This window comes from Melopsittacus undulatus, chromosome 1 (genome assembly GCF_012275295.1).
Source record: "Melopsittacus undulatus isolate bMelUnd1 chromosome 1, bMelUnd1.mat.Z, whole genome shotgun sequence".
Classification (NCBI taxonomy): Eukaryota; Metazoa; Chordata; class Aves; order Psittaciformes; family Psittaculidae; genus Melopsittacus; species Melopsittacus undulatus.
Genome location: NC_047527.1, coordinates 24,175,356 through 24,188,540, shown reverse-complemented (window position 1 = coordinate 24,188,540; position 13,185 = coordinate 24,175,356). Strand labels below are relative to the sequence as shown.

At 38.0% G+C, this 13,185-nt stretch overlaps 1 protein-coding gene across 1 annotated transcript in view; it reads left to right on the top strand.

Annotated features, from left to right (window-relative positions):
* The window catches only part of DPY19L4 (dpy-19 like 4), a 33,966-nt gene extending 21,615 nt beyond the window's left edge, over window positions 1–12,351 (top strand). The window contains exons 16-19 of the mRNA XM_005150868.3: window positions 2,676–2,758; window positions 4,567–4,699; window positions 5,114–5,272; window positions 7,361–12,351. Coding sequence (XP_005150925.3) covers window positions 2,676–2,758; window positions 4,567–4,699; window positions 5,114–5,272; window positions 7,361–7,525 — 540 coding nt within the window. The 3' untranslated portion in view covers window positions 7,526–12,351. The remainder of the gene's footprint in view (window positions 1–2,675; window positions 2,759–4,566; window positions 4,700–5,113; window positions 5,273–7,360) is intronic.
* Window positions 12,352–13,185: the final 834 nt, after the last annotated feature.

Sequence of the window (13,185 nt, the reverse complement as noted above, 5' to 3'; positions counted from 1 at the left end):
GTGTGTATACTGCATTACAGGGAAGAAAAGCTACAGATGTTTCCATGTTCAAAATAAATACTTAGTCCTTTATTGGAAGTCACAGACACCCTGAGGAGGGGAAGGGTATTTGGAAATTGTTTTTTAAACTTCTGTAAGTGCAAAAAGTATGGAAAATATCCCATAAATTATAACGCTCTGCTGCATGGATGTAGCTTCAAAATAGATTGGATAACTTTATAAGAATTCAAATATGAAAGCCAGTCATGACCAACAGTATTGTAACACATTTTGTAACATCAATGTTGTTATAAAAACTTTGATTGCAGTTTAAGCTGACTCTTCAGACATTTCTGTCAGAGCAGAAGATGTTCTCTTGAAAAAGAGCTACAGTTGCTCAAAAGTGTTATGAAATCTATTATAATAGAGGAAACTAGTTGACCAAATAATTCTGAGTTAAGGCTGGGTAGCAAATGGATTGAGAGCAGTCGCAAAGAGAAGGACTTGGGGTGTTGGCCGACGAAAAAGTCAACATGAGCTGGCAGTGTGTGCTTGCAGCCCAGAAAGCCAAATGTGTCCTGGGTTACATGAAGAGGCCAACAGGTCCAGGGAGGTGATTCTCCCCCTCTAGTCTGCTTTTGCGAGACCCCACCTGCAGTCCTTCAGCCCTGGGCACCAACAAAAGAGCTTGAGTGAGTCCAGAGAAAGACTGTGAAGGTGATCAGAGGGCTGGAGCACCTCTCTGCCGTGGTTTGAGCCCCTCTGGTAACTCAGAACTATGAAGACAAGTTGAGAGAGTTGGCTGTGTTCAGCCTGGAGAAGAGGAGACTCCAGGGAGACGTTACTGCAGACTTCCAGTCTTCCAGTCCTATAAGAGGCCTACAAGAAATCTGGAGAAGGACTTTTACAAGGGCATGTAGGGATAAGACAAGGGGAAATGGCCTTAAACTGAAAGAGGGGAGACTTAGTTTAAATATTAGGAAGAAATTCTTTACTATAAGGGTGGTGAGGCACTGGCACAAGTTTCCCGGAGAAGCTGTGGTTGCCCCATCCCTGGCAGTGTTCAAGGCTAGCTTGGATGGGGCTTGAAGCAGCCCGGTCTAGTGAAAGGTGTCCCTGCCCATGGCAGGGGGTTGGGACTGGATGATCTCTAAGGTCCCTTCCAACCCAACCCATTCTGATTCTGATTCATTTTTAATAAAAGCAGTGTGGGAGTTTGGACTCTAGGGTGCTTCATCTATCACAGAGCCAGCTTTTGCTTTTAAGCAGTGGTGACCGCTTTGCTCTCCAGGTTCATAACTCATCCCTGAGTTTAAAAACTTTGATTAATGGTAATGGGACAGCACAAATGCCTTGAGGCTCTTAATCTGTTATCGTGGCTATAAATGGCTCAGTGTACAGCTCAGCATCTTTCTGCTTGGCCATATTCTGACTCAGTCTGACATAGTCCCTCATCTAACTAGATTTTTCCAAGGGCTTTGATTGATGAGTGAAGCTGGCTCTCCTTGAGGTGGCAGTAGCGGTTCCTTTTTCTGTCTGTCTATTGTTCTGGGGACAGATCAGGTCTATATGTTACAGCACTGCTACAGCTTTCAGCCCCAATACAGACATATGGGAGCTGTTTTTGTGCTACCCTGACATGGCTGGTTGTGAACTGCTATCACTTGACAGCTGAATTGTCCAGGTAATGGGGTGGAAACCCCTCAGTTGAAAGCAGGCTCCCACTTCTGACTGTCCTCTCTGGCTGTACCCAGGTAAGTTGTTCCTTTAGTCTGGCATAACCTGTAAACTTTATCCTTTTCAGAAACAGCTAGTGTCCACTAGCTTTCATTTAGCATTTACAACAGCATGAATGTGCTCCAGCTCCTTGAGGCTGACCAGCTTCTAGCCATGCCTTCTTAAAATGTTTATCTGAAATAAGCTAAAGGAGTGGCAAAATCTCACATCCTAATGAAGGACCTGTTGTTCCTTCACCCCTCAAACCTGACAGGATGGGGAAGCCATAGTGCAGACTTCCAATCAGGGCTGGTCTGAAGGAGTTGGCATTCTGCTTGACTTCCCAGAATCCTTTCTTTTCCCAAAATGTTTTCCAGGAATGTAAACTGAGATGTCCTACTTCCTACAGTATACTGTACTTCACTGGTTGAAGTAAAAGCCAGAGGCAAGTCTGCCAAAAGGCAGACTACCCACCTAATGCTCTTCTAGGAAATTTCTTTACTCCTGTCCTTGCATAGTGTCTTTCTGACAAGTCACAACAGTCCAACCCCTCCTGCTCAAGCAGGTTTACCATGAGACATTTATCAGCTTCTTGGTTCAGTGCCCTTACTTGTATGTATATGTGTTTGAAAACCTGAACTATGGTTTTGATGCATTTAAGACCAGTTAAAGTTGATGGATGTTGTTGTCCTAAAGGGTTTTTTTGTTATTGGGGTTTTTTTTGGTTTGTTTGATTATAAGTATTCTAATAAAATAGAGAGAGGTGAGAGCTTGTGTTTAACATACTTATTTTGGAGATGGTCTCTTGCTTTTAGGTAAATATAAACTGTGTTTTGCAAAATATTCAAACAAAAATACCAATCAGAAGGGAAAGCTCAGATGAAACACATTTCTGTTGTGTTACTTAAGGACTTAAATAATCTAGAGAGCATCTCATCATAGTAACTGTAAGTAACGAAAGATATATATGTTTCCATCAGTTTTTCCCTAGGATAATGACAGAGCTTTCAGAACTGCAAGAATTCTATGATCCTGATACAGTAGAACTTATGACATGGATAAAGTAAGTTTGAAGTCCTACATTTCTGTTTTACTGCTTTATATTAGGGTGTTTTTATCTCAGCATTTTGTGGAGCTCCCTTTATTAATCTGAGTTTTCCCTTGCTAAGACATTCCATGATCTATGGGAGGAGAAGTGTGTATTTTAGGTTTGGTATTATTCCTGTGGAAAGAAACAGGAATGTATTTATCGTTGATTACAAGAGAAGATCCTGAAACACCCAAGCAAATCATGTTTCATATCATTGCTAGACCTAATTTCCAATTAAAGGTGGACATCTCAGTACCTGGCTCTTTGCATGCTACCTTTTCAATAATTACAGGATTCATGTTGGCTCTCATGCTTCATGGGGTGCCAACAGGGGGCAGAAACACTGCAGTTCTTGTGTGCATGAGCCAGTGAAATGAAATGCCTGAATGTCACCATTCAGATTTCAGTCAAGGTACATACAGTATAACATGTATATAACAGTTCAGGCTTCCCCTTTGACCAGAAGGCTGGAAGGGTTCTTGCCTGTCTGGCTAGGTAGGGCATGGCAGACACTGAGCTATGTTAAATAGTTCATACTGAATCATATACATAGCTAATACTGAGTCAAGTTATTTTCACAAATGTGTGTTTCTTCTCACCAAGTTTCAGAACTGGATTCTGGTCTCATTCAATCTAACTTTGAACTATGTCATTAGGAACTGCACTTCTCTGGAAATGAGATCCCCTGTGTTCAGATAACTTACCTTTAACTGTATTTTTTTATATATATTATTTTCTGTGTCTATGCAGTCTTTAATGGCAACCTGTTCATCTTCAGGAGAGGAAAGGCTGGTAATTGTGGAGTTCCAGCCAGTTTCTTCTTTCTGTTAATAGTAGTGTATGTTGTTTGCCACTGCTGTAGCTCTTCACAGCAGCAAATGGAATAATGCCAAGGACCTAATGGCTTTTACATAAGTCTGCATGCATTACACTTCAAGCACATAATTAATCATGGTGAATTGCATTGAGATTAACTCAGCTAAGAGCAATTTGACTATCCTTATTTGTAGGAGCTGTTCATATTTTTAATGAAAATCAGGAATTTTTAAGTTACTATTTTTTAAGGGGTATACTTAGATATCCATATTGGAATTTTAATTGAATGTCATCATTACAGTATATTTTCTTAAGTTTTTCTCTCTGATAATATAAGCTTATTTTGAATTTTCTCTGCAGGACATGTTGCCCAAAGTCTGTAATAAAGTGTGACAATGACTGTTTTCTTTCACTAAAGCAGGAATGTGAATAATGAAAAGATTAAACCAAACCCAGAAACAGAATTACTGCAGACATTATTTTGTAGCATCATACTGTTTCCTCATAGATAATGAAATATATGCTCCTAGAGATCAAATGAAAATAATTACAAATCTTTGACTTTCAAGATAACATTATGTTTCTATTTCTACCTGCCCTCCCTCTCAAGCCTGTTTTGTCACAAGTCAGCAACCATTCAGAAGAGCAATAGTTTGATGTGTTCCAGGACCGCATCACCGTTCTGAATGGTGCTCCGTGGATTGCAGGGAGGGGAGGAGAATGTCCAGCCCTTGCCCCAACAGGAGGAATTCCTTGCAAACTCCATATTGCTGCAGGTCTGAGCTTTTCCTGGCAAGGAAACTACTGTCACTGCAGCATTAACATCAATTGTAATTAGACCCCCAACAATTTCTTCATGTACTCCAATTCATACCTTAAGAAGATTCATACAGTGTATAAAATTAAAACCATTTTTTTGAGAAATGCATTCTATACTCAGATGTATGTTGACGTTGCTTTTGCAGGCGACAAGCTCCTGTGGCTGCTGTGTTTGCAGGCAGCCCACAGTTGATGGGTGTGATTAAGCTTTGTACTGGATGGATGGTGTCAAGCTTGCCTTTGTATAATGATGATGATCTTCTGAAAAGAAATGAAAATGTAAGTATCCAGTTCTATTAATGTGACATATCACAGGAACTGTCTTCACCCAAATATAATGAGGAAAAACATCAAATATACTGGAAGGAAGTAAGACATAGGAGTCTAGCAGACAGGGAAGGGAATATCAAGTAGATTATCAGTGCTTCAATCTGGACAGAAACAAAGATCAAAATATTATTTCTGAAGACTTTTCAGGCCACTTGGAGTATATAAAATGAGAGCTTACCTTCAGCAGAGACAAATACTTCCCATTCAGCTGGCCATTACATCACTTGTTTTGGAGATTTCAAAACCAAACATTTTATAGTTTGGTGTATACATATAATTTATTATTGCAGATAAGTTAATCTCCTCCCCCAAGTATTTATCACTGGTTTTTGCATTGCATGAATATGTTTTCTTAATTTGTAGATTTATCAGATCTATTCAAAGAGGTCAGCAGAGGATATTTATAAGATACTCACGTCTTACAAAGCCAATTTTCTGATTATTGAAGATTCAATTTGCAATGAAGTGGGACCTGTAAGAGGATGTAGAGTTAAAGATCTGTTGGACATTGCTAATGGTCATGTAAGTAACAGTAAGAAAAAAAGAATGTTTGAATGCACAAATAATTAATTTTAAAAGAAATGTTCTTATAAGGCTGATCTTATTTTTCTGGTTGTAATTGACATGTAGACAAAGACTCATGAATTTTAAGTGCTGAATTAAGTTTTAATTTGTCTGTTTCTTGCACACCTGTGATCTTATCCCATATTATTTTTAACTGCCCTAATCCCTTCTGATAGGTTAGTACCTGTGCTGCTCTTCTAGTAATCATTAAATACCATTTAATTATATAGAAATATTTAAGACTGTAACACCTGAAGAGGTTATTACAAAAGGAGTAAAGCCCTGCCTCGGAGGGCATTCCTTACTAGCTTTGAAGATGAAATTTTAAAATGGATAAACTGAGTTCTTCTAAAACTGCTTGGGATGAAGACCAGCCTGCCATTCAATCCAATGCAACCTGTTTGGTACTGATGAGGTCACAAGTCTGTTCGGTCTTGCAGATAGGTTAGCACCCCAATAGATAGTTTAAGCCACAGCTGCTGGAAAGATTGTTGGCTGAATAAACTGCAGAGTTATGAGTATATACATGAATGCTGCTTCAGTTGCCACCCTGCTGTGTCCTCAATACTGACAGTGCCAATCTTGCTGCTGAAGCAGTGACTGAGATGGGGTTTATAGAGTGATCTCATTGCCACTTGTTCTTCTGCTTCCTGTGAATCCACCTGAAGTTTTGCCTTTACAAAGGCAGGAGTGGCCCTTAGCTCACTTAGGGTTTGGTTGCTTATTCTCAGGTCAACAGGAGAGAGGGAGTCACCAGTTGCTTCTAACATCAAAAGACAGTATCCAATGCAAGGAGTCTGTCTTTGATAAGTGCCACACACAGCACTGACAGTACACATAAACTGTTAGTATTTTTGTATAATGAGGATTGTCAAAGTGACAAAAGGTTATCCTGTCTGTAGTGGAGAGATTAAGAAAAGGAAAATAAGGTTCATGATGAGAGTTTAATTTCCAACAAGAATAAAGTTGTGGGGGTTTTGGTTGTTTGATTTGTTTTGTTTGTGGGGTTTGGGTATTTTTTTTAATTTGTTGGTTGTTTGGTTGGGGTTTTTTTTTGGGGGGGGGGGGAGAGTGGGGGTCAGAAAGTTGCCATAGCTTGTTCCTGACTGTTGGCAGTGTGTTCTCTCAGAAGCTTTGAAACAAAACTCTCAGGTTTGCTTACTAACAAAAATTGTTTAAGTTGTATTGAAAGATAATCAAGGCTTTCCCAACTGCTAGAGACTAGGGCGGATGTAGTTGGAGACTGCAGCATTTACTTATTCCCAAAGTAAGTGAGACAGTGGGTATGCTGTTATGCTGTTGACAGGTTCTGTTTTCCAAGTTGCTGTGTTTAAAGACGTAAGTATTACTTTCTAGCTTGAACAAAATCCTGTAATCCTAGTCTGATGTCTTGCTTCTGATACTGGCTGAGAGCATATGATTATTGATAGACAGCTGGTTTTTAGCAGTCTGTTGCTAAAGGATTGTAGCTCATAGGACATGTCTTTGCATTTGGTAGCCACTGATAGACTTTTCTCCATTAATTTGTCCTACCAGCTTTTCTTAAACCCATGTAAATTTGTGCCATCAGAAGGAGTAGCAAAGGGATTTCTTTAAGAATATTGGATAGTAGATGCTAAAGTGCACAAGTACTTCCAAGTCAGTTGGTTGGAATTTATAGGATGATACGTGCATGTGTCTTCAGGCTTTATTAGGTATGTCAAACTTCCTTGGCCTGGAAAACATCATTGAGAGTTTCCTACCCTATACAGGTGGTATGCTATGTGCAAGTCAGGTTTGAAGCACTGGGTGAACAGGACATGTGGATAATTTCCGCTGCCATTCTTTATTGTATAAATAAAGTTCATGTCTGCTATCCTGCAAAGGTATTAATTCACAAAGGCTGTTTTAGATGGTTAAATTATTGAGGAATATGTTCTCATCATACAGCATGCGAATGTTTATCGTAAATTAAATTTACAGAATACAGGAGTAAATTAAATGTATAGAGTTATGTTCTGTAACCGCTTATCTTCACTATTTTAATTAGAACTTCTTTTCTGGCAGGTGGTTTGTGAGGAAGACGACAGCTATGCCGACTCAAAATATGGACGATTTTGTCATGAAATCAAAATGAACTATTCTCCATATGTTAATTATTTTACTCGAGTATACTGGAATAGATCCTACTTTGTATATAAAATCAACACTGTGATATCCTTCCAGTCATGAAAAAGCATGCAGGCTTCTTTCTGAGGATTGATTGTGAATGGAACTCAGTTGGAAGAGTACCCTTTGATCAAGGAAGTTATTTTTGCAGATACATGTGCATATATGCAGTGTATTGACAACTTTATTTTACCAAGCTGGAATTCTTTGAACTGCAGATCAGCAGACACAGATATCATCCTTGAAGGAAATGAGAAAACTTGTCAATTTTACAGTCTCTACAAAATGTGACAGTCTTCCAGGTTTTTGCATTTTTCTTTGCATTATAAATCATCTTTCTGTAAATGAGATTTCTAACTTTAGTGTTAGAGAGCTGATATGGATAGACTTCAGTAAATGCAGAAAAGTTATTTAAAGAGCTCATTTAAGATGTACAGCTTTTATTTTCTAGTAAGAAAGCAGTCTGTATCCTGAGTCTTTTCAAGTAAGTGTTTGGGATTTTTGTTTTTTTGATTCTTCCACTGTAAGCATTTCTACATTTATCAAACACACATTCATGCATTGTATGTGTAGCTGTAGCGTTTGTATAAATCAAATAAGGAAGATTTTATTTAAACTGCACTTCCTTGGATTAAGGCACTGATCTCTACGTTGTTAGAGACATGTAGAAGACATGGTGGAAGTGCTTGGACTTACACCTAGCAGGAGTTGACTAGGTCAGATATTCAGTATGGAAAGAATTGTCTTCAGGATTTCCATGCTTAAGTGTGTATGTGTGTATGTATATGTGTGTCTCAGCAGCTATAAGAATGGGCCAGTATAGAACAGTATGCCATACTTGTTTTTAAACAAGTGTAGCAGAACAAGTAGGTTTGCTACTGAGACTTCTGCACTTCTGTTTCACCCCCTCTGCTTGCGTGCTGGTACCTCTGTGTGTGTGTGTTTGTGTGTAGGGATGGGTGATACTCATTTCATTCAACTTATTATGTTATAGCAACATAAGATATTGCCATAACTATAATTTAAAACACTATAATCACCACCATTAATACATAACGGTACAGTTTTTCATAGCAATTTCTATACCAATTATGTAACTACACTGAGATCTTTCAAAATTTGGGAACTTACTCTGCAATCTTGCTTCCCTCTAAAATTCATCTTCCTTATATGACTCCCTTTGCATCTACAACTATTTTTAACATATTATGTGTTCATCATGTTTCTTGATGGCTGATATGCTTTCAAGAGAAAATGATATTTTAATTACAACTCTGGGCCTAATCCTGGTGTTGTAAGTGGAAAATCCAGTAAAAGGTAACAGTAGCTTTGCTTACATAGGTGTAGCTGGACAAAAAGCCAGGATGTAAGTTTTGGAAGAGGTTATTCACTCACTAGGGGTTACCTGCAGTTATGGATTCATGTAACACCTGGCCCAGAGACCAGTCTGTCAGGCATGTGCAAATGTTCCTTTGGAGCCCAGATGTCTGTAATGAAGGGTCTGGCACAATAGGATGAACCTTCAACTGAACAATCTGCAAACCATTCTGCAAAGGAAAGCTGCAAAACTATCCTTGCCACATTTGTTGATGAAATGCAAATTCAGAGATTTTAACTCTGAAATTATTAAGAACTGCAGCATGTTGGTGATGTGGGTAATTCTTTTCTGCTCTATGCAGATGCATTTGCTTACTTCACACGAACAGGTAGTGCTGAGATGTTTTAAAACCTGTTATCGCTACTGGAGTGATTTAAAAGAAAAAGCTTTAGTGTTATCAAAGTCAACATGTCTGTAATCTATTTTCTACATTCAGTTATATTTTTAGGCCTCTGAGTCTTGGCAAGATGTTAAATTATATATCTTATTGGAAACCAATGTTCAGATAAATCCACAGAATACACTGGGTATAGTCATTTGAGAGAGACCATCCATATAACTGAGTTACAAATTTAAAGTAAATATGCTTTCTCAGGATGCAGTCATGTTGAGGGCAGTATGTGTCTCTGGCCAAATGCAGTCTGCATTTGTTTGCTTACGCACAAGTGCACGTTTTACGGAACTGGACTTTTCAATTATTGTATAAGAACAAAAGCTATGGCAGGCCTGCAGGAGCCTTCTCTCTACGTGCTAGTATGGAAGTAGATGTAATATTTGGAAGTAAGATTAGCATTCCTTATACAGTTTAAATTTGTTTGAGTTACTGTTACATGTCTGTGTGTCAGTCATTTACTCGCCTGAAATTAATCATTCATGAATATCATTTCATAGCAGCAATAAGGCATTCTAGGTAGCAAACTTCAGGGTTACAACTGCTCTTGGGTGGATGGAGTCGCACAGCTTACGGCTTCATGCCTTAGACTGCCATGCCAAGATGCAATATTTAACTATCCTTTACTGCCTATTGCATTTTACTGCAGTACTGTATGTATGTGTTACCCCACATAGTTTGACTGCTTGTATGTAGAGCACACATGTTAAGAAAAAAAACATAAAAGAGGCCATCTGTACTTCTAAAGAAAACTACCTTGTAGCGTGTTGGCCTTTCTACATGTTTAAACAAACATGTTGAACTTTATTTGAACTGTGACATAGTTTAGTTGTTAGTTTTGTCATAGTTTTTAAGATGTATTCTTGATACTTCAAATTGATTCTGCTTTAGGAGAATCATTAAGATTTTTACCTTGCTTTTTATATTAGAGAAAATTCTATTGCAGCACAGTTGGCACAGCAACCTTAAATAACAGAATGAACCTTTTATGTGGTGGAAATACTGCTGTTGTTCCAGTAAAAAGGGCATCGTTTGTAAAATGAGTGACTGGAAGAATCGTATCTTACCAAGAAAGATGAGTCTGAATTTCTTATCCAGCTATCGATTAGCAAAAGTTTGTCTATTTTAATCTCCACCTTCTGTGAAAAATAAGCAGTAATTTTTGTTATAACCCTTAGACAAGAACAGAACATAATTACATCAGACTAGCACACAACCTGAGCTTGGTTTTCAGCCAGGTCTCAGGTTTAACTCCCTGAAAGGGCTGGGGAAGCATTTAACAAGGTTTGATCTGTTTTGCTGTAGATGTTGCAATTCAGGTGAAACATGTGCCTTGCAAGCCTCTATTAAACAAACAGAAAACTCTGTTGGTGTTTCTTGTTGTGAAGATTGTTGGTTTTGTTTTGATTGTTTGTTTTTCTTTTAAATCCTTGTCCTACTGATTTCTAAAACTTCCATTGTGTCTTAATACCCCAGTCTCTGAGGATGCTCCTATAGTAGGAGGTGCAGCTGGCATGTACCCCGCCATCTAACAGCTGATGTAAGAATTTGCATAGCAATTTGTGTTGCTGTTTTGCTGTCTTATTTCCTCCTTCACGTTTCCAGTTTCTGATATGCTTGATCTTACTAAAGGCAGAAAGATTACCTTGAAAAAATGAAGTGAGTATAGTATTTTCAGGCACTCACCTGTCACAATTACAGTTGTGGGTTAATCAAGCCACAGCTAAACTGACATGTAGTTCTGTCTTAATGCTCTTTCACTTCCTGAATTACCACATACTTGAATTCAGTTGATAGATTTGCCAGGAGATGTTTGAGACTAAGGCATTTCAGAAGCTTCTTTTCCTATTATTTTAAAAAATACTGCTTTTATTTCTTCTGAAGTAAATGGAATACAGTTTAATACACTACAATCTTAAATGCAATTTCCATTGAGAAGGGGTAAGTAAGAGATGCACAAATAAGGAAGAAGGCCAAAAGGTTTAACAGGCCTTGAAAATTCTTCAAACTATTTGCTCTGTGACATTGCTGGTTACTGAAAGGCAGAAGATTAGGGACCAAATCTTATTCTTACCATCTTATTTTTACTAAGTCATCTGCAAATGTCCAAATCTTATGAGCCTTCATGAGCTTTCCCATGCAATTCACGTGATTAGGAGCTGTGCAGGCAAGTTGTAGGGATTGTAAGCTGTCATTGAAACCCTTCTTAATGACTGCTGTAACTTGTATAACAAATCCTTTAACCAAAAATCTAACAGGAGAAAGTGTAGGCTGTTTGTGTGGGTGCGTGGGCATGTGTGTTCTATTTCCATTTAGAGATGTCTGGTTTGTGCTTGTGTTTGGAGATGTAATGAGTGACTTCTGGTTTGCTAATTGGTGGTGGAACCTATGAATCTCCTAAATATGGACTGACAGGTGGACTCTAGAGTACTGTGGTATTGTATTAGAGATGAAAGAAAAGCTGAGTTGATTCCAACACAAGCAATATTTTATGTGAAATAATACCTCAACACAAATCTGTATAATCATGCCTTTAGTACTCTTTTAAAAACCTTTAAAAAGTGGTAATTCTGAAACATACAATGTGTGTTATTTTAATAATCATTCCTACACCATCAGTACAGCTAAAAGAAAATACCATCTTTCTGTTGCTGCACTCTTACTACGCCAAATGCAGAGCTAGTGATGCCTAAAAGTCTTCTGAACTGTTTGGTACCTCAGCTAGATGTTTCAATGTGTAATTAATCTGGCAATGTTTTTGACTTCAGCACAGCTAAATGTATGTAATTCTGCCTTCCAAGTGATGTTTAAGGTAACCTGTTTATTTGATGGAAAAGAGGTGGGTGCTTAATGCCTTCAAACTTTGTTACTTAGTAATGCAGAAGAATTTCTGGTGGTGCTTTACTTGTTAACAATGATGTTTAGAAGTAGTTATATGGCATATGGACATATCTATGTGCAGTTATTTAATAACAACTCTAAGGAATCTAATTCCTTTTATCTTATTTGTTGTCTTGGACAGGTTTTTATCAAAATAATGTATACACAGTAAATATTTTTCTCTTGTGACAGCTTTTTTTCTGTAAAAAAAGAAGTAATAAAAGCCAAGTTCAGAAAGTATGGATTGTTTGGGACACAAACTGATTTCTTCTTTCATTTGAGAAGTCTGATAGCCTTTCACAAAACCATGTAGTTCTTAATGAATTAACTTCCTTCTTCTGCTGCAGTAATGAAGTGATTTTTGTATTGTATTATTTGTATATGCAATTTTCAGTCAAGTGAAGACTACATCGTGGCTCAAATATGTGTCTTGGTGGGGCAGCATCAGTACTCTTGCAGATGTCAAGGTATAGCATCATGCTCAGACTGGATCCATATGTCATGCTGGCTGTGATGACCTCTTGAGACACACTGGCATGAGGATGAGCAGCAAAACATGAGGTGCTTCATATGGAGCTATTGAACTCTGTCTTTCTCCCTCAAGATCCTCCCCACAGCAAGCATGTCACCTGGAAATAAATTGCTATGCAGCATCAACTGCTTATTCATTTTATTTTATTTTTTTAATCAACAAATGTACCATCTGTCTTGACTTTTTACAGGTTATTATTACATTTATTGGAGCTTTCTATCATTTTACTCCTTTGTTGTAATCTACCATGTACTGATATGAAAACCTTGAGATTATTTTAAATTCTGAAGATGGTAGACATACCCTATGAAGTGCTTCTCCAAAAATCAGTCATATGACACCCAAAAAATGTGTCTTTACATCTTTCATTCATCATGGTTCTGAGTTTGACCATTCATCAGTCTGCTTCCTTTTAGTCCAGCCAGGAAATGCACTGATGTTGAAGTATACAAGTTTATGCATTAATTCTTCCAGCAGCTGGGCTTTCTGATTGTTTGAAAGGGAGATGGAGTTTCCTGGCACCATGAAATATGTATTGATGT